The 20,687-nt window shown below is 41.3% G+C and overlaps 1 protein-coding gene across 15 annotated transcripts in view; it reads left to right on the forward strand.

Moving 5' to 3' along the window:
* The window catches only part of NRCAM (neuronal cell adhesion molecule), a 287,773-nt gene that overhangs the window by 258,526 nt on the left and 8,560 nt on the right, over nt 1-20,687 (forward strand). For 10 of the 15 annotated variants that reach the window (XM_073898647.1, XM_073898652.1, XM_073898656.1 and 7 more), the window contains 6 exons: nt 161-365; nt 2,823-2,945; nt 3,599-3,775; nt 4,853-4,888; nt 17,492-17,623; nt 18,445-18,523. In XM_073898647.1, coding sequence (XP_073754748.1) covers nt 161-365; nt 2,823-2,945; nt 3,599-3,775; nt 4,853-4,888; nt 17,492-17,623; nt 18,445-18,523 — 752 coding nt within the window. The remainder of the gene's footprint in view (nt 1-160; nt 366-2,822; nt 2,946-3,598; nt 3,776-4,852; nt 4,889-17,491; nt 17,624-18,444; nt 18,524-20,687) is intronic. The other 5 variants (XM_073898653.1, XM_073898657.1, XM_073898658.1 and 2 more) reach the window with 1 other exon arrangement.

Consider the following 20,687-nt stretch of genomic DNA (forward strand, 5'->3'; position numbering starts at 1 on the left):
CTTGCCTCATAATCAATATCTCTCAGTTTTGCCAGGAATCTTCTTCTAAAATGCACCAAGGACATTATCTAGGATACAGCCATAAGACTTGAATCTCGTGAGCAGGAGGAATCTTGTTTGCTCCCTTACCTGTCCCTGACTTTTGCCCGTACTCTTTCAGATTTACTACTGGAAGGCACAGAGTTCATCTAAGAGAAACAGACGTCACCTTGAGAAGAAGATCCTCACTTTCCAGGGCAGCAAGACTCACGGCATGCTGCCTGGGCTGGAGCCCTTCAGCCACTACACATTGAACGTCCGCGTGGTCAACGGGAAAGGGGAGGGCCCGGCCAGCCCCGACAGAGTCTTTAATACTCCAGAAGGAGGTAGGGGGCGGACATGACTGAGATCCTAGAACATATGGCACATCCTGAGAGGCTTTGCATTATAGAAGGGGCCCCACAAAGCTGGCGTCTGTCAGCTTGTATGTGGCCCGAGGGTATGTGGGAGGCTTCACAGTGCAAAATGCTGCCCCAAGCCATCCTCTCCTGACTTAAGTTTTCCTCCCCACTTAGTCACACTGTCAGAAACCTTGCTAATTTGATATTTATTTGGGTCATTAACTTTCTGATCTGCAGGGAGTTCTGTAACTTCTCTAACCCTCGGTTCCTTCATCTGAAAAGCATGAGCACTGATGTGATAACCTAAGAAAAGCACCTGGGAAGAAAAATAATCCTGTCATTTGTAGTTGACTTCTTTCCCAGTGCACCTTCATCGTTTCTGCTGAAGTTGAGATGAGGTAGAAGGTTGGAAGTCTTGACAAAATGGGTTGGGAAGAAAAGGAAAAGCACTGCAAGAAGGGGCCATTGCAAGGGGAGGGGGAAGGAGGATCAAATATCCATGGATGCAGGGGTGGAGCGCAAGGCATTTGGACCCAGCGACACAGAGCCTAGCAGATGAGGGAGAGAGGGACAGTAGAGTAAGAAAGATAAGGATTCATCCATTTGAATTTTGCTTCAAGCCCGTATTAAAAATGAGCCAGATAACTTCTGTGGATTCCTTAGGTCTTTTTGATACAAGTAGTTCTCAGACAAACTGGGTCCTGGCTCCTTTGAAGGGCTCACGATGTTGGCACCTGCCCATCATCCTCCGAGGGTCATCCTGTGTCCCACTCCCATCCTATGGCAATTGCTTGTCCTCAGTCTGTTGCTCCTTCAGAGGTTGAAGGCTTCTTCCTCTTGAGGCTTTCACTAGTGAAACCTCACTGCTCCTTGAGATGGTTCAGGGAAGGTGTCATAGTAGAGATGACCAGCGAATTAAAAGGTAAAGAAGAGAGGAAGTAGTATGTCCACACACATGATGGTATGAAACAATATGGCTCCTTCTCCTTCAAGAACTATAAGTCATGTAGCCAGGAATGGTGAGGAAAGAGAGGAAGGTGAGCAAGGGAGGACCCATACCATGGATGGTCTTACATGCTATGGGTATTAACCTGGAAGCCAGAGGCTCTTAACCTGAAGACTGTAGTCTCCTAGGAGGTCAGTAAATGGGTTTAGGGAGATCCATGAACCCCCTAACTTTATTTTTTTTATTTTTTAAAGATTTTATTTATTTTTTGACAGAGAGAGACACAGGGAGAAAGGGAACACAGCAGGGGGAGTGGAAGAGGGAGAAGCAGGCTTCCCGTGGAGCAGGGAGCCCAATGTGGGGCTTGATCCCAGGACCCTGGGATCATGATCTGAGCTGAAGGCAGATGCTTAACGACTGAGCCACCCAGGCGCCCCATGAACCCCCTAACTTTATATGCAATATGTGTTTACTTCTCTGGGGAGAGTTTTTGGCTATTGTCACATTCTGAGAGGAGTGGCTTAGGGAAGCTGAGAACCATGTGCCAGGACTCAGGCACAGGCCACTGAGGGCCTCAAGTGGGGCAGTGGTAGAGAGGAGAGTAGGGAATGGATATGGTTGAGATGTACGAGGTGAAACTGACAGGATGTAGTGTCCCAGGAGATGGAGGAAATGAGGCAGAGGGAGAAATTCGGGTTGACTCCTTGGTTTCTGGCTAGAGTGACGGGAGAGACAGGGGTGCCATTAATGGGCCTAGGAAATGTGGGTGTGTAGAAAAGCTAGTGACCGTGAGGAAGAGCTGCCTCCATCCATCATCCTCATGAGGAAATTAATAAAAGAAGACCAGGCATTTGTCCTCTGGTCACATATGGCCAGCCTCAGCCATAGTGGACCTGACACCCTGTGGGTCGTCCCCAGAGTTTGGTGGGGCGGGGGGTGGGGGGGGGTCTGCCAGCACCGCAGCTTTTGTTCATCACCACGAGATTCTGGGCGTCTGTCAGCTCTCCAGATAAGAACCACTCTGCACCTGGGCAGGCTGGCTCATGCCCAGAGCCCAGCAGGCAGGGTGTTCTGGCTGCTTGGAGACACCTGATTTGTTGGAGAAAACAGTTCTTAATAGCCCAGAACACAGCTGCATCTACCCAAAGGTCTGGTTAGAATAGTTTCACCAGTTTGCTTTTATTAAGACACCATTCACAAAACAAGTACCGTCTCTTTTAAAAATATTGGTTTGGATTCATCTAAAGGCAAAGTCTTTATGTATTTTGGAGGATGGCTTTAATGAGTCTAAATGGAAATGATGAGAAAAAAGAGGACGAGATTAGCTGGATGGTTTCTCATCACAGGTTTCTGGTAGTGTATTTTTGTCTGAATCGGGAGCAAGAGTGGGTTACAGAAAACCTTGGTAAATGGTGTGAACATGGTGTAGCACATCACCTGAATACATTCTGAAACATCCAAAAACCCTTTTGTTGACTCTGTGTTCTCACTCCAAGTCCCCAGTGCTCCATCCTCTTTGAAGATTGTTAACCCAACACTAGACTCCCTCACTCTGGAATGGGACCCACCGAGCCGCCCGAATGGCATTTTGACTGAATACACCTTAAAATATCAGCCAAGTAAGTTACTGTGAGAAGGAAAGGGGAGAATATGATTTCAAAAGGAAAAAAACTTAGCTGTTTCCTTAAAATGCAAACTGGTTATTTCTTTAGTGCTGTAGAATATATGCATATACCTTCAGGTGGTGTTCTAGAAGGAACTTCACATCAGACTTTCTAAAGACATATATGCTGTTGAAAATCGAAAATCAAGCAGTCTGTAGAATCCTACAGACCTTTGACCATGGGGTGGATGCTGTTGTTAGATTAGGTAGGCATTAGTTATCTGTAACTAGAAAATGGTAAAAAAAAAAAGAAGAAAAGAAAAAAGAGAAAAAGAGGGGTTCCTTTGGCACAAGACCTCTGAGGATGAGGTTTGGGGTTATCAGTACATGACACCACCTGCAAAAACACAGAGAAAAGAAATACTATTGGAATCCACCCATAAAATTCGCCTCACTTATAAGCGGGTGGGGACTATATCTCCCCCTGTTTTGCGATCATGTAGAAGCTGTAAACGGCTAACGACAGTTATGTCAGGCAAGGAGTGAATGGATTACATTACACAGGGAATGTAATCCAAGTTTGACATTTTTGCTTGACACATTTATTTGTAATAGTATTCCTACAGCAATTAATGGGGAATGCACTTCTCTGTTGTCTCTTATTGCCAGTTAACAGCACCCACGAATTAGGCCCCCTGGTGGATCTGAAAATTCCTGCCAACAAGACACGCTGGACTTTAAAAAATTTAAATTTCAGCACTCGGTACAAGTTTTATTTCTATGCACAAACAGCAGCAGGATCTGGAAGTCAAATAACAGAGGAGGCGGTGACAACTGTGGATGAAGGTAAGATGCATATGTATAAAATTGACGGAACTCTTAGGTGTCACGAGACCAGGGCCTTTGACCTGAGTGCATGCCTTCTCTTTCCTTGTGGAGGATCCATCTTACCCACCTAATGCGAACGCTTGTTTGTAATTTCCCATCCTGACATCTATAGAGTCAATTATTTAATTCATGTTAGGATAACTATTGGATATTTGTTTTCCAAGTCTGTGTGAAATTTTTAAACTGGCATTAAAATGTTGAGTTGAGAGTGGGAAGTTACAGTATTTTGCCACCCAGGAAGGCAGAGTTCAAGGCAATGTGTTTTCCTGTCTACAACTTAACATGTGTGTACATACACACGTACATACACATGCATGTGATACACACATGTATGCGTACACCGCCACACATATCCTTGTGCAAATACATAGATGTAATTCTAGTCCTGGTCTTGAGACACCAGAAGATAGTTTGCTAGGCCACGTACTGGTTGAGGATTTCTAGCAAGGAATATGAAACACTAATGAAATAGTGCATTTGTTTTGTGTTTGAGCACGGGACTTTGTATTTTGGTATGCCGTCTGGTACAGAGAAAGCAAAATAGTCCCATTAGAGTATCAAGAAAAGGAATTAATACTTCCTTCCCGACTTTAAAAAAAATTATTTTGAAAAAATTTTGATTTGATGAAAATGTCCAAAAATTTTACAAAAGATTTTCTGATTTTGCATGTCACTAAATTGTAGAATTTCTTGAAGGTTATTTATTCGATTATCTTCCCTAGCATGAGGAATTGACATTTCTACCCAAAAATTGGTTTGAAATACCCTAAGCCTTGTTCCATAAGAGGGAAATATGATAATGCACCCTAAGGAATGTGTGTATTTGATTGCTGGGTAAGCTTGGTAACACCTGGTAACACCCAGGTAACACCTGGGTAACACCAACATATCTCTGTCCCCTGTACCTGATGTGGGACACTTCATTCTTCTTGCATGCTTTGGCATTTTAATAAGTGTTTTTATATCGCTTTACATGCTCATGAGTGTGTTACATCTAACTATATAGTGTCCTATTTCTGTTTCCCTTCATTAAAGCTGGTATTCCTCCACCTGATGTAGGTGCAGGCAAAGGTAAAATCATTCATCTGCATGACTTTATACATGTGTGAAATTTGCAATGTTAAACATGGCGAAGTGCAGCATGGGTTAAAAAAAAAAAAAGATATAAAATGAGCTTTGAAACACCAAATGGAAGAGAAGATCTTGGAAGATCTTGGCTTGAAAATTCATGTCTAGTCTTTTCCACAAGTAGAAAGCCACACACTGAATTCTACTAACCCTTCTTCACAAGACCCATCCCTGGAACAAACCCTCATCTTCACTTTTAATGACGGGATTGGGGCTGGATCAGACAGGACCCAAACTGTCACACATCCTCTCTGTGGCCACACCACATGCTCAGGGTTCAGAAATATTCCTCCTGTTCTGCAAACAACCTATAAGAACTCAATCAGCCGAGCTCTCCATTCTCATCTGATTTAGCCCTACTCCTTGTAGACACAGTGTCCTCTTTGCTGACACGACACCACACTGTCCATTCAGAGTTCCGGCTTAGTGATGCCCTCTAACTGGCCCTGAACCCACGGTATCCCCACCAGGATCCCTCTGAGCAAGTCTCCCTGTCAGCCTGCATGCTCTACCCAGTTGTGTGAATCCATCCTGTCTTCACCACACCGCACACATCTCTTCCCCCTGGGGCATAGTGGAGTACTTTTGTTCTCCTTTGTCTCTCTCAGCTCTCTGGGTGAGAAAGGTGTGTTGGGAGAGCAGTGCTTAAATCCACTGGGATAGGCCCTCCCGCCTGAGGCAGTCCCGAAGATCCTCCTCCATCCCCTTGGCCCTTGTTGATCTGTTAGCTTTTTCAAGAGCTGGGAGTCCCAGCCACAGGGCACTGTTTTCCTGTGGCGTCCCCCTGGCCAGGGGTGGTCTTGGACTTTGACAGACTTGAGTACAAATAGGAATGAAGAAGAAGACCAAGAGAAAGAAGTGCCTTGCCCGAAATTACTCAGATCTTGTGCGAGTACACCTGATTCAGACCTTTTTTTTTTTTAGAAATCTGCTTATATTCATAGCCTTGGTAAATAATAAACTGTAGGGCACCTGGGTGGCTCAGTTGGTTAAGCGACGGCCTTCGGTTCAGGTCATGATCCCGGAGTCCCGGGATCGAGTCCCACATCGGCCTCCCTGCTCAGCAGGGAGCCTGCTTCTCCCTCTAACCCTACCCCCTCTTGGGCTCTCTCTCTCTCTCACTCTCTCTCTGAAATAAAATCTTTTAAGAAATAATAATAATAAACTGTAGATCAAATAGATTTTGAAGTGACTGAATACAATAGCCACGTTCACTAATCTTAATGTTATCTGTGTGCTTTGAGTCTTGAAAGAACGAAGCTGGGAAAATTCAAAATTTCCACAGTATGGTAGAAAGATATAAGCCTCCCCCTTACATGTATGCGCTTTGCCCCGCTTAATTAGATATCAATTAAAGTCCTTGGTTGTGTTACAGTAATTCCCTGCTATGTTCCCCTGGTAACCTTTCACTGAAGCATTCCAGAGAAAGCCTGGCCTCCTTCCCGATGGCGGTGGGCGCGTCCCTGGGGCTCTGCCTGGAGTCAGTAGCTGTGTTAATTGTGCTGTAAGAGGGCTGTCTGTGAGTGAGCCTGAGTTTCCCACTGACTTGCCGTGTTAGAAGACAGCATGCATTCGCTGGAAAAAAGAATTATGCACTGATGTTAATGAATTAAAACCAATTAAGAGAAATCCTTATTAAAATAGTTTAGGTTCTACCATTTAATGTTACTAAATTGAATTGTGAGTTGCTTACGATGATAGAGACAAGCAAAAATGGACTGTCGGAAGGTTCACAAAACCCCTGATGTTGAAATCGGGTGGATCTCAGATAAGAAGAAAAATAGGGTTTAAATGTGTTTTAAAAACCTAAGCCCAACCTTATTTTTTTTCTACATTGCTTCTTTTAATAGTGCCATTGAACATTGCATAAAATGAAGGCAAATGCCTTAAGACTTTAAGAGCTCGAGAAATAATTTGTTATCCTGGGTTTTCTTTCCTTAAAAATATCTCTTTTTTTGATCTCAGAATGAATTCTATTCTCTGTCCTTTTCTTCTCCATACAATTTAGATACTCTCTGAGAGAGGAGAAAAAGGAAAGTTCTCTATGATCCTGCTAAATTTTCATATTTTTATGGTTTTTCGCTTTTTCTTTGAAAGAGGGGCGCCTGGGTGGCTCAGTTAGTTAACTGTCTGCCTTCGGCTCAGAGCATGATCCCAGGGTCCTGGGATCAAGCCCCGCATCAGGCTCCCTGCTTGGCAGGAAGCCTGCTTCTCCCTCTCCCACCCCCCCCTGCTTGTGTTCCCTCTCTCCCTGTGTCTCTCTCTGTCAAATACATAAATAAAAGATTTTTTGAAAAGAAGAGGATGAAAGAATCAGAGATGGCTTGCTGAGAGAAAACAGGTGTGATATCCTCAGCTCTGGATGCATCAGCCTCTGGTGGCTTCAGTCCACCTCTTATCGAAGGGAAAAGAGGTGCATCCGAGTTTACATTTTTTAAAATTTTCTTACAGATTTTAAGAGATGTTAATGAAACCCAAACTTACAAATATGTAATTGCAAAAAGGAGCATTTAAATCACTACTTAGAATCCAGGATAGTCCGTTTGGCTGTACTGCGTCATACCCACCCCTTCCCTTCCCATGCCTCAGTTGGGCATGGACACACTCCTGAGATCTTTAGGAGTCACTTATTTGGATCCATGTCCTTGTTTGAATAAAGCCTTTAGTGTCTGTGTAAGAGTAGTGGTTGTTTAGCTGCATCTGTTTAATTTCTGTGTCCTTTTAAATAGTTTCAGGGTCTGGGATTCTAGAAAATAAACCTGTGAAGGCATCTATAGAAGTGATCTGAAAAATCACAGCTAACGAGTTTGCCTTCTGGGCCAGTGTTGCTGACACGGCTTTACCCATAGCCTTTACTTTCTCATCCTTGGGACCATTCATCAGAACACTCTTGTGAGGTGACCAGTTGGGGTACAGAAATAGGGAGAGACTGACAGGTCAGAAACTGAACATGATTCTTGACATAATTAGCAGCAGACTGTGGTCAGCCAGTCAGGACGGAACAGAGCTGGGCACCAAGGAGCTGGTGACGAATCCTCTCTGTGGTCAAACTCTTCACTGTATAATTACACCTGAGTTGGTCCCACCACTACCAATGAGGTCAAGAAACAAGGAAAAGCTAAAGAATATGTAAACAAAAATCAAGTTTAAAGTCTGGCCCAAAGAACAACAACAAAATGACTATATAAAAAGTTCAGTCAGTTCAACAGCTGAAGTCTATCTACTGCATAAAATGCACCAGGCTTTTTTAAGGTACTGTGTACCCGGATGGTAAGACAGACCTTGCCTTTGATGTGCTAAAAATGTGGCAGCTGACACCAACACAGTAAAAAAAAAAGAGTATAAACAGGGGCGCCTGGGTGGCTCAGTTGGTTGAGCGACTGAGTCTTGGTTTCTGCTCAAGTAGTGATCTCATGGATTGTGGGATAGAGCCCCAGGTCAAGCTTTGCACTCAGTGGGGAGTCTGCTTGAAGGTTCTCTCAATCTGCCCCTCCCCCCATTCATGCTCTCTTGCTCTCTCTCAAATATATAAATAAATCTTTTCTTTAAAGAAGAGTAAAAATAGATGCTAAACTAGTAATTTGAACAATATTTTATCTAAGCATAGAGGAAGGAACCATTTATTTGCTCAAAAGGATCAAGAAAAATTTCACGAAAATAGTAATATTGAACTGGGCCTGGAAAGACAAATAGAATTTGGACAGGTGAGTCCTGGGGTTGGGGTGCATAAATTCTTGGTAGGAGGCATAAGCAAAGGCATGGGCTTTGAGAATCCACAGGACCTTTCAGTTGTACCCAGAGACGTGACTGAAGAGGTAGATGAGGCCAGATGTGAATGATCCTTAAGGACCACGAATGTCTTGCTAAGGAAAGAGTGTTTACCTGTGGGCAAAGGTGAGCCATCCACCTTTCAAACACGGAGTGACAGGATCACATATGTAGTTCAGGAAGCTAAAATCTAGGTAGCTACACTGATGGGATCTACAAAGAAGGACTTAGGGTAGGGAGAGAGACAAGAGACAGGCTTTGCAGAAAGCTCCAAATAGAAATGACACTCTCAGTCCCTTGGCTGGCAGTCCAGAAAGTGGGTGAGTGGAGGGTAAAAGTGAGGAACCTTGGGATTCTCTGTGATGAAAGTATGATATCTTCTCTGACTGTCTTTAAGAATAAGCTAAATGCTTTTCTGTTGGAAGTGTTTCACTGTGCTTCTGCCTTGACCTCTCCCATCAATACACCAAGACTAAATTCCTCAGTTCTATGATTCCAAAATTTCTTAAAGAAAATTAATATTTTGCCTGGGATCTTTACCACTGATGTTGTATATATGTGTTTGTATTTATTATCTCTGTTGATTGATCATATTCCTATCATTATCTACTCTTTTAAAATCTCAGACGATAAAATCAAATAGCTCCACAGAATGACCCTAACATAATTCTGTAATCAGTTTCGCTCTCTGCTGTTTCCCTTAGCACAGAGGGGTACACTGTACACATAGGATGGTGAGTTATATCTCAGAGGTCAAGTGCATTATTTCGTTTCTTCAATATACAGAACTTAACTTATTTTTTTAAAGATTTTATTTATTTGAGAAAAAGAGAGAGCACAAGCAGGGGGTGAGGGGCGAAGGGAGAGGGGAAAAGCAGACTGCCTGCTGAGCAGGGAGCCCAATGCAGGACTCGATCCCAGGACCCTGGGATCATGACCCAAGCCCAAGGCAGACGCTTAACCAACTGAGCCACCCAGGCACCCAGAACTTACTCAACCTATGATGGGGTTACATCCCCATAAACCCATCATAAGTCAAAAATATTGTAAGTCATAAATGCATTCAATGCACGTAACTTACCGAAACTGGCTTAGCCTAGCGTACCTGACATGGTCTCAGAACACTTACATTAGTCTACAGTTGGACAAAATCGTCTAACACAAAGCCTATTTGATAATAAAATATTAATTATTTCATGTAATTTACTGAAGACTGTACTGAAAGTGCAAATGGAACGGTCATGTGGGTACAGGATGGTTGTGAGTGTATAGGTTGTTCACTCTCGTGATCGCGTGGCTGAGAGGAGCTGCAGCAGGCTCCCCTGCCCGGCCTCATGAGAGTGTCGTACCACAAACCACTAGCCCCAGAAAAGATCAAATTCAAAGTATGATTTCTACTGAACGCTTACAGATTTCACACCGTTGTAAAGTCAAAAAATCCGAAGTCGAACCGTTAAGTCGGGGACCGTCTGTACCTCTATACCTCTCTTTCTGATTCTAAGAAATGATATTTCATGAAGTTAATTTCAGGAGAGGCCTTTAGCTTCCAAATTCTATAAAATAATTGGGAATTTAATTTTAGAGCTTAAGTCAGCCCTTGGACACTTTCTGATTTACTATCCTAGGACATTTTCTCTGAGATTATACGTTGATCTTATTTTTGGGACTACCCAAGTTAATATATCTGTAAGTATGTCATTTTTAGTTTAGGTTGTTGTGAGAAGGCCGAGAGAACGGTCAGCCTCAGATAGCCAAAAGACATTAGTCTTTTTTTTTTTAAGATTTTATTTATTTATTTGAGAGAGAGAATGAGAGAGAGAGAGCGCACATGAGAGGGGGGAGGGGCAGAGGGAGAAGCAGGCTCCCTGCTAAGCAGGGAGCCTGATGCGGCACTCGATCCCAGGACTCCAGGATCATGACCTGAGCCGAAGGCAGTTGCTTAACCAACTGAGCCACCCAGGCACCCAAGACATTAGTCTTTTAAAGGCTGTATATGTAAACCTTTCCTCAGAATCTTTAAAAACCCGCACTGAGCTGATAAGTAGAACTGAGAAGCAGCCGCCTAGTATTGGGGTTTACCTTGCAGTAAGATTCTGTTACCTCTGTCCCCAGCATTGCTCAGCAACCCTCTCCCCACCCCACATCCATAAATGAAGGCTGATGTTTCCTGGGACTCTATCTAATGGACAACAGTTTACATCATTCAGGACCCATATAACAGAACTCATCAATCTGAATATTGTACATCATTTTTCCTGATTATTCATTTATGTCCTATTCCTGCTTTTATAAAGGAAAACCCTTTCTGTTATGGAAGTGAAAAACGAGTGAACGCTAAATTTCAGCAATAAATCTTAAATTTAATTTTATTTGCACAATCTCAGAGGACTTCATCGTAGTTTATATTTGTGTGTTAGATGCTGCAGATCGATTGCTTGTTTGTTTTATTCTTCTGTTTTATATTTATCTTAAGCCATAAATCCCTGGATCAGGAAACTTACTGCCACAGCTGCAGAGACCAGTGCCAGTTATCAGTGGGGAGTCGGAGGGGCCAGAGCACGTGAACTTTTACCTTGAATATGATGTAGCTGGCAGTAAGAAGCAATTTCATTGTCTGGTTGTTAATTTGGGGGATGCATTTTAAGAGAGTAAGAACATTTTTAAGGACTTACTGTGGATCATTCTGAAAAATAACTCGATCCAATTAAATGAATCCTGTTTATCTAAAAAAATTCTAGTGAACTGAACCATCAAACTGTATGTTTTATACATCGCTAGAAGTCTCTTTTGTTCCTGTTATTAAAAACAAGGGGCGTAATATGTTCTGTTGCATGTTATTTTCGTACTGTGGTACTTAAAACTGTTCTATACCCGCAACATGTAAACAAGGGTAAGGTAGCAAAAAATTATATTTGTAAGTACAAGTAGGAAAAAAGAAAACTCTGTTCAAATTGGACTTTGAAGGAGCAAAAATCAAACTGACTAATCATTTTGCCCATACCACCCAACAGAATTTTATCAGAAATTTCAGAACATTAACACTTGGAGGGAACATCCATTATTTCAGTGTTTCAATGTTTAATGTATTCCCATCAGGCACCAATGTATACCCCGGCCATGTCCACCAGGAGGCAGGGCAGCTTGAGTTTTCAGCCACTGATGAAAACCCATGGCCCCTCCCCAGTGCAGCCTGCTCTGCATGTGATAAACTGGGTGGCCAATGAATGTTTGTGACAACAGGTTGAACATTGTCCAGCTTTCTGTTCAGGCCTTTATCACACAAATAAATATTTTTAGAAGTAATTATTCCTTTAGGAAAATGAATACTCAGGAAAGGTTGAATCTATAACTTAGACAAATTTGAAAGCATTTAAGTGGGGCACCTGGGTGGCCCAGCCGGTTAAGTGGCTGCCTTCAGCTCAGGTCATGATCCCAGGGTCCTGGGATCGAGCCCTCTCCCACTCTCCCTGCTTGTGTGCTCTCCCTCTGTCAAATAAATAAAATCTTTTTAAAAAATGAAAGCATTTATGTTTACCAAAAGATTCATCTTGTGAACCCCAAAAAACAATTTTTCCATAGTTCACTTGAACTATTTAATGTATAACAATTCTTTTTATAAACATCGTTAGAGAAACAATAATTTCATAAGGCAAAGTGCAGGTAAAGAAGTTTCCTTTGCATTAAAAAGAAGATTTAATACACTGGGAATGTCTACAATGAATATGCAATCTCTATATCCAATCAATTTTTCTTTGAGGACATTTTCATGTAGTTTTTCATTTCAGTTGATTTATTTGGCATGACTAGATTTATAATCATCTAAAACGATAAACTTAAGCAGTCTAGATTTTGTCTTTATAAAGAATTTTCCTTTCTTGGAGTGTTAAGTAACTTCCGGTTCCTCAAAATATTCACATTTGTTGTTTTTGCAAAACTCCCACAGACAAAGAAGAATGGAGGAAAGAAATTGTAAATGGTTCTCAGAGCTTCTTTGAGTGAAGGTGCCTAATGCCAGGAACATAGCAAGTTTGAATTGGTGCTGAGGGCGACTCTGGTTTTGTGAGTTCAGAGGATGTGTTTGAGATAGGCCCAGTTGGAGACAGGGGCCTAGTGGAGTTGGGTTATGGGTAGGGCCATGAATGTCTTTCTGTGGGGCTCAGTTGGGTTGGGACTTGGGCTTTTTAATTGTCTTTGGCTCTTTATATCAAATGAATTACAGAATTGGGCAGATCACCATCTAATCATGGCATAGGCAAAAACCATTACAAAAACAGAGATAAAAATGATTCTTAACTTACATTATGTAGGTAATTCAATTTTTCACATCCTTTACATGTGTCAACCTTCCCTTGGAGTTAGGATGGAATTTTCGAAATGCTTTTGAAGCTAAAATGATTCCTTCATAGAGTTACGATTTTTTTATGTCACAAGGGGACTATAATCAGCACAAACCTGCAGTCTGGTTAGACAACTGAGGTAAAGATTATTATACTTGAATAGAATGAGAAATCGTTCATATCATGTATCTCTTGTGACCACACCAAATTTGACTGCCTGCATAATTTTCGTTCTTTGAATGGTATCATAATACGCAACAAGTGATTAAAGTTTCTAAAATAATGTTCATGTAAGATGCGAGAATATTCATACCAACTCATAAGATGGAGAATAATCCCTGCTAACCCAAATTAAAGAAGGGCTGTGTGGCACAGACTCACTTTGTGATTCATCCATCCGTGTTACTTCTGTTCCATAGCCTCGTGCATTCTTGAGGAGATGCTGCATTTGCTATAGAACCCGTAGGCAAAATGCATTTTGTGTGTGTCTTTCATTACACAAGCATTGTGATTTTCAGTCATGTAAAGTCATACATCATGTATAAGATCTACAATCACGAGCAGTTTTTAAAACAAGAAATCAAAGGTAATATTTGGTAACTTATCAAACTACATTTTAAGCTATTTGTGAGCAAAAATCATAATGTGTAAAGAGAAAACCACTTTTCTGTAATTTTGTTCCTTGTGTTTTCACAACCGCACGTGGACAGAGCTCTAGGAAAGCACTGCGTTAGACTGAGAAGAGGAATATCAACTAACAGGATTACAGGGTGTTTTTTTGTTAGTGATGGCTTTTAATTTCAAAATACGAAAAGCTCGGGGAGACATGTTGTCCACTGATAGCTGGAAGGCTAACGATAGTCACAGTGCTAGCATTTCATTAGCTCGAAATTCTACCAGGTGACTGGTTTCCAGCAGCTTCCCTCGTTCAGTCTGTCCAGAAATCCTATGAAGTGGGCAGTGCTCCTTCCCCCTTAGGTGTCAGGTCAGTAGCATGTCACCAGGCTGGAATGTGAGAGAGCCTTCCAGCGCTGGAGGAGATGCTCTCACGACATCCCCCCCGCCCCCCGCCGGGGTCACAGAGCCCACGTCCCGAGGGAAACAGGCTGGACTGACCACTTCGTTTGGCGCTCAGCGCATGTTCTGGTCCCCTGAAGGCTCCAGAGTACACCTAGCTTGCAGTGCTAGCTTGAATTAGATCCCATCTATGACATCAAATGTGATGGTTTTTTGTCCTTTTATGGGACAGAAGGCAAACCCTTTAGAAAAGTTTTTTCCTCCAGTATTGCCGTACCTACAGTGCCGGCTACCCCTGACAGCTTGTTCAAGGTGAGCCGTCGCAGTGGGTGCGCCATTCCTGCATGCCCGCAGTGGAAGTAGGATGAGGCCACACCAGTTATTGTCACCTTTGACATATAAATGTAACTATGAAAGAGAGTGTTAATTCAGTACTGTCTCCAAACTTTGGCCAAGGAAATGTTCTGCTCTTTCTGTACAATTCTAACTATTTTAATTCAACAGCACATTTGTAGGCTTAATGGATTCTTCATAAATAGCCATTTATTCACTCTGTCCCTTCCACATTATTCTGTTATTCTAAGCATTTCCTCAGAGGCCTACCACCACAGGGCACAGGTTGGCCAGAAGACAGCGAGCAATGTGTTGGCAGAACCCTTGTTAAAACTGACTTCTAAGAAACAAAGCAAATTTTATTCCTCTGGCTTATTTTCTTTTTTCACATTCTTTATATTTATCTATTCATTTAATTTATCGCTTTATGGATTACTCAAGAAATACATGAACATAATTTTATTGTAAAGATTTAAATAAAATGAAAATCCTCTTTAATTCTCCTACTCAATCCTATAAGTACCTGCCCATTGGAACCCAGATTCAAGAAGAAAAAGCCCCACAGGTTTCGGTATGTGTGTTTGTGTGTGTGTGTGTGTGTGATGCACAGTGGTGGCCATGACTTGGGTTTGTATGTGCATCTGCAGTTAAGATGATTTTAGAATGTCTTGGGAAGAAACGAAGCCTCTCATAGTCATTCCAGGCTTTAGATCCCTTCTTCTATGGATGAGAAGTCAAGAAAAGTTATTTTTCACTTACCTAATTTTTGTTTTATACCAACTTCTGGTGCACTTGTGTGCGCCTCTGTGAGTGTGCACACTCACACACCTGTTAACGCGCTGTGTCTGCCTAACCTTACATAGTCTGGTGGGAACATATTTGATGCTTTTTTTCTTTAGACATAGAGGTAGAAATTCAAAATCCATTTGGATATTCCTGTATCGACTGTCAAAGAAACATTTCCACTTTTTGCATAGTTGCACGTAGCAAGCTGCCCAGAGGCAGCTCAGTTGTGGCCACCACCATCTTTATGTGACAATGTCTGTGCTAGCATTTGGGTATCTTACTGCATCTTGCCCTTATTGGTTGCATTTAGTTGGATGGAAAGTGTAGATGCAGCTACTCCTACAACGAGGCTGTAAATGATTAACTCTTCAACTTCAATCAGAGGCTCAGTTTTGGTGAAAAAGCACACAGTCAAAGACCATGTGCAAATTTGAAAAAAAAACGCATTGCCAAGGAGTATGTGGTGATGGACTTTTCAAATCTTTTTGCCTGTCTCAGAATGGAAAGTCCCTGTAGCCTTGTATTTTTCGCAAAGACTTCTGCAGATGTCTGGGCTTGTTTTCCGGAATGCATGAGAGCAGTAGAGCATTCAGCTAGTATCTCGGGAGTCGGACAGACTCAGTCCAACTCCAGCCGTCAGGCAAGTCCTTTCCATTCCCGGGGCACGGGTGTACTCCTCCCGCCCACCTCAAAGCACTGCTGTGAAAATTAAATCGGATGTTGCCCTCAGCCTAGTGCCCAGCACACAGTAGGAGTTTCAGGATGTTAGCTCTCATTATCCCTGTCATCTTCTCCATCATCGTCATGGTCATGGTGTGTGTATGCAGGAGGGCACAGCCTGCACTCCTGCCTCGGTTGGATCTAGTCATGATACAACTCAAAACCCCTCAAACCCACGAGGCACCAGTGGCCATTGAGAAAGGCCACTGGCATTTGATTTATAATCCAGATGGTGTATTTCCACTTCTCATGTTATTTCTTAACCACACATGCACACATTCTTCACATCCTTCTTCATGCTTGATTTTAAGCATTTCATTTTTCGCCTTCTGCTTTGTGTGGAGAAAAATAAGGCAACGAGGTTCTGTTTTGGCCATGGAGGATGGAACCTGGGATCTGTGTAGCCATGTTTGTTTCTGCATCCAGAGATCACATATACCCAACCCAGCCATGTTAAATGCACTCAGAAGAAACTCAGTCACATTAAAAGCATGATATAGGCATGCTTGTGAATCAAAAGAAGAAAACCTTTTACTTTGATTATGGTCAAAAGAAAAAAATAAAAGCCTTTGTAAAAAAAAAGTTTCATACGAATTTATTTAAACAAATCCTCATGGGCATGTCTGAATAGCCATTGATGCTGCACTTTGTCCCATTTGATTGACACTTTTGAATAATACCAGAAATGCTAATTATTCTGTGTTTTTCTTAGGAGATTTGCATACTGGGACTAGTTGAATATGGGGCTTCACGTTTATTGACTTAAACTGAATAGATGAAGACAAAGACTATGTATATATGTGAATGAGTATTTTCTCCTTAAACTGGTCATTTATTCCAATAGTGATTCTGCTGATCAAGCTACCTTTCAAAGTCTTTTAAATGGATCCAAAGCAATATTGAATATCAAATATTGATCCTTTGAGGGTAAATTGGATTTTCCAGAAATTTCCAAAAATCTTTTAGAACCAACTCTTGTAAATGAGATGAATACCAAATCTAAGTAATGTTTTAGGTGCAAATTGAGATGCTATATAAAATAATAAGGCTGGCTCTCTTATGTGGACAGGTTTCTTGTGTGGACAAGTTTTCTTTTTTAATAGAAGATTTCCAAAACATTTTGAAAAATGGCAACATCATTGCAATGATATGTTAGCCTCCAAAAGCAGTTCCTTTGAAGGAAAAATACTCCATTAGATGTATACATTCTGTTTTAAAATTCAGTCTTACATTCTTACCATTGTACTTAATGTACAGTTTATCTGTAGACAGTACTTTTAAAACTGACTTGGGACTATGTTTCTATTGAGAATATATAGTTAAAATAACTGGGAACACAGTGGCCAGATTTGTTAGCATTTGATGGTATTAGCATTCAGATTTTGCTATTTGAATTTTTTAAGTAATGAAGATTTTTCAAAGTTTGTATATAACTCCTGATTGATAACTGACAGATTTCAATTTGGGGCACATGTAAAATGTATAAAAGCTCATTTACTATGGTAATTTTTTACTGCAAGAGACTACAACAGTTCTCATTTCCCCCTTAAGCCATGCCCCCTGATGCCACTGATTTGTTTTCCAGCAATGGCGAGCCGGCAGGTGGATATTGCGACTCAGGGCTGGTTCATTGGTCTAATGTGTGCTGTCGCTCTCCTTATCTTAATTTTGCTGATTGTTTGCTTCATCAGAAGAAACAAGGGTGGTAAATATCCAGGTAAGAAAGAAAGATTAAAATTGCCTTAGAACGCTGCATAATTATTCAAAACTATAAAGAAATAATGAGAGTGATCATGTAGATTGCAATAAGCATATTTTCCCAGAGCCATAAATTTGGACTTTCTGTCCAAACAATTTTTGATCCCTTTTTTTTTTATAATGGGAGCCTAAACATTGTCAAGGATCAGAAGGTATTTGGGGGAGTAAATTCATCTGTTCTCTGAAGATTATTAGTGACTCTGCTTCCTTAGGTTCCACCTAAGTCACAAGTGCTACACCTAAAATCAACAGGCAGAGGGGGAAAGTATATGGAATCTTCTGGAGGAAATACTGCATGAACTATCATGATGTGTAACATTGCTTTTCCTCTATGGCTAATGTTTTGCTCAATTCAGTGGATCCAATGAATTTATATTTTCTTTACTTGGCCATTTCCCCTTCAGTGACAAGGAAAAAAAATCTGCAAAAGCAGAGATGTGCTGAAACAATTTGTAACCTTGAATATAGTTAATGAATAGATGGGCCAAATAGGGGAGAGATCTTAGAGACTTCAGACTTATTCCTTCATCAGTAGGATGCTCATAGGAAGTCAACTTTATATGTTAACAAATGTTCATTCTCTTAGGTTGTCTCAAAGAGACTAAAACAGCAAAGTATATGCATGGCCACATAATCCATCTGTTGTGGTACAACATCTGCTGTGTATAGAATTATTTTCTACTGCTATCTATCTATCTATCTCAGGGAGTGCACTGTTTAAAACTTTGAATAAGGAAACATGGAATCAATAGGTAATGTTATCACTTTGAAATTTTTTAGTCAAAGAGAAGGAAGATGCTCATGCTGATCCTGAAATCCAGCCTATGAAGGAAGACGATGGCACTTTTGGAGAATACAGGTGAGCCACTGCTTCTGAGCCTCCCTTCACCCTTCCCGTCCTGCCCACACACTGTGCTCATACAGACTCCCGCCAATAGGATGAGGCCAGGGACAGGCTCTGTGGCACTGCATATTTTCCTCCAATACTAGTTTAGAAACACTTCCATGTCTACATGGCTACACATCCCCAATGAAAATATTCTCACTTTTCATTAAAAAATAAATTTCCATTTTAGTCGTGGGTTTAGAGACAGAGTACCTTCCACCCCGCCATATTTTTCCAGAGGCATTGCTGTATTGCTCAACCTAGGAAAAGCTGGTGTGTTATAGTAAGAGTTAAAGCAACAACAAAAACCCTACCAAACCTGCATTATAAAGGAAACTACACCTGTCATTTTCTAAGTAGTGAGTTTATAAAATTGGTGTTACTTTTTTTAATCCTGGATTTGATACTTCTTTTTCCAAAAGAAATACCCATATCCTGTCCATTAATCATGAAAGGATGGCAAGGTTCTTTTAGAAGCTGTAAATTACTAAGAATATCACAGACCTCTAGGCAGTGTGTTAATTCACAGGACTTTGATAATACGTTCTTGGCTTGGCTCCATCATTAGGGATAAATTTTAACATAACCTATGTGCTAAGTAATGAAAAGAGGGGGGGGAGAGAGGGAGAGAGACTCTTTAAATAAAGATAGTCTTATCTAGGATTTATATGTCTTTTTAAAAAGAAATAGTCGATTATTTTAGACATGTTTAAAATCAGAAACAAGCTCTATATTTATTCCTTTAAAAAGTTGGGATTGGAGTGTTCCAAAGGAATACTTCTATTTATAAAATGCCTTTATACCTTGTTTTTTCTATCAGCTTCTTGATTATAGAAATACAGTCTTTTAAATATGCACTGAGCCCAGATTGAGCCTTTTTTGGCAGATGAAAAGGCTTTTAGGTGAAATAAAATATTTCCCTGTTGTGATTGCCAGATGACATTTATAGATATTTGTGCTAATTTTTACTCATCTCTGGAGCTCAATGCCAAGGTTAAGAAATATGATAACTGATTGAAAAAAAAATATCTTTTGGATACATTTGGTTTCATATCAGTTTCCATGCAGATACAAGTGTTTGGACTTTGTGCCTTAGCACCTACACCTTCAGATACTCTGATCTTCTCTTCCACAGAGATGATTATGATTTGTAAAACTTCTCAGAATTTCTGTACCTCATGATACAGAAAGATGTCTAGTGAGGGTTGTCTGGATGTCACATGTTGACTCTGGGACTCAAAGTTTGTGGAAGCTTCCTGGGCCACCCCCTCCCCCCCACTCTCCACAGTACATGGTAGGGCAGCGTGCAGATGGCTGTGGCCTAGGGAAGCCATGTGTGACACTGGGTGAGTTGTAGTCTTTGCTGATATAATTCACTCTTCTACATGTTTTTCCCGTAAAGCAGGTGAGGCGATAATAACTAAATAACTTCTTAGCGTTCTTGTGGCTAGAATATTATACAAGATAGGCACACCACTCCCTTCTTTATTACAATGAAGCTACATCTTCCATGTAGCCTGAAACACCTCTGTATTGGCATTAATCAGAAAGAAAGCATGGCACCTCCTGCATTCCTGTTGTCCGTCATCGTGCTTAAATCGATCTGGCGATGTACGCTCGCCTCGTGGCTCCCAAATGTCAGCTTGCTTTTACAGTGGTGTGAAACCAGGGTCTGATGTAATGTGACGTTCTCAGGGCAACCATGCTGCCTACTCCGTAGAAATGGGATTGAAATCGAGGTTGAATAGGAACTAGCCGGGAATCCAGAAATTGTTATTTTTATGGTCAACCCAGCCCTACCCTTGATTCCTTTAGATATGGCACTTGATGTGTCTGGGTCTCCATTTCTTTCATCTATAAAATGATACAGTTGTTCAACTATTAGATGATCCCTGAAGGCTTCTAGTTTCTTCGATTTCTAACCTCCTCCATGAGATGTCTGCTAACAACCTTTAATATGATTTGGGCTTCAGAGCGGTCCATGCCAAGTATTTGATGACTGGCCTCATTATCACTATGTTTACATTTCTTTTGCCATATTTCTTTGTCTTGGTGTTCATGCATACACAACATGTTTGTGAAGTGTTTTCATGTGGCTGTCTTTAACTCATGCCTTGAGCTCCTCAGAAGAGACTTT

This window comes from Callorhinus ursinus, unplaced genomic scaffold (genome assembly GCF_003265705.2).
Source record: "Callorhinus ursinus isolate GAN/ISIS: 27379988/994484 unplaced genomic scaffold, GSC_fseal_2.0 scaffold12, whole genome shotgun sequence".
Classification (NCBI taxonomy): domain Eukaryota; kingdom Metazoa; phylum Chordata; class Mammalia; order Carnivora; family Otariidae; genus Callorhinus; species Callorhinus ursinus.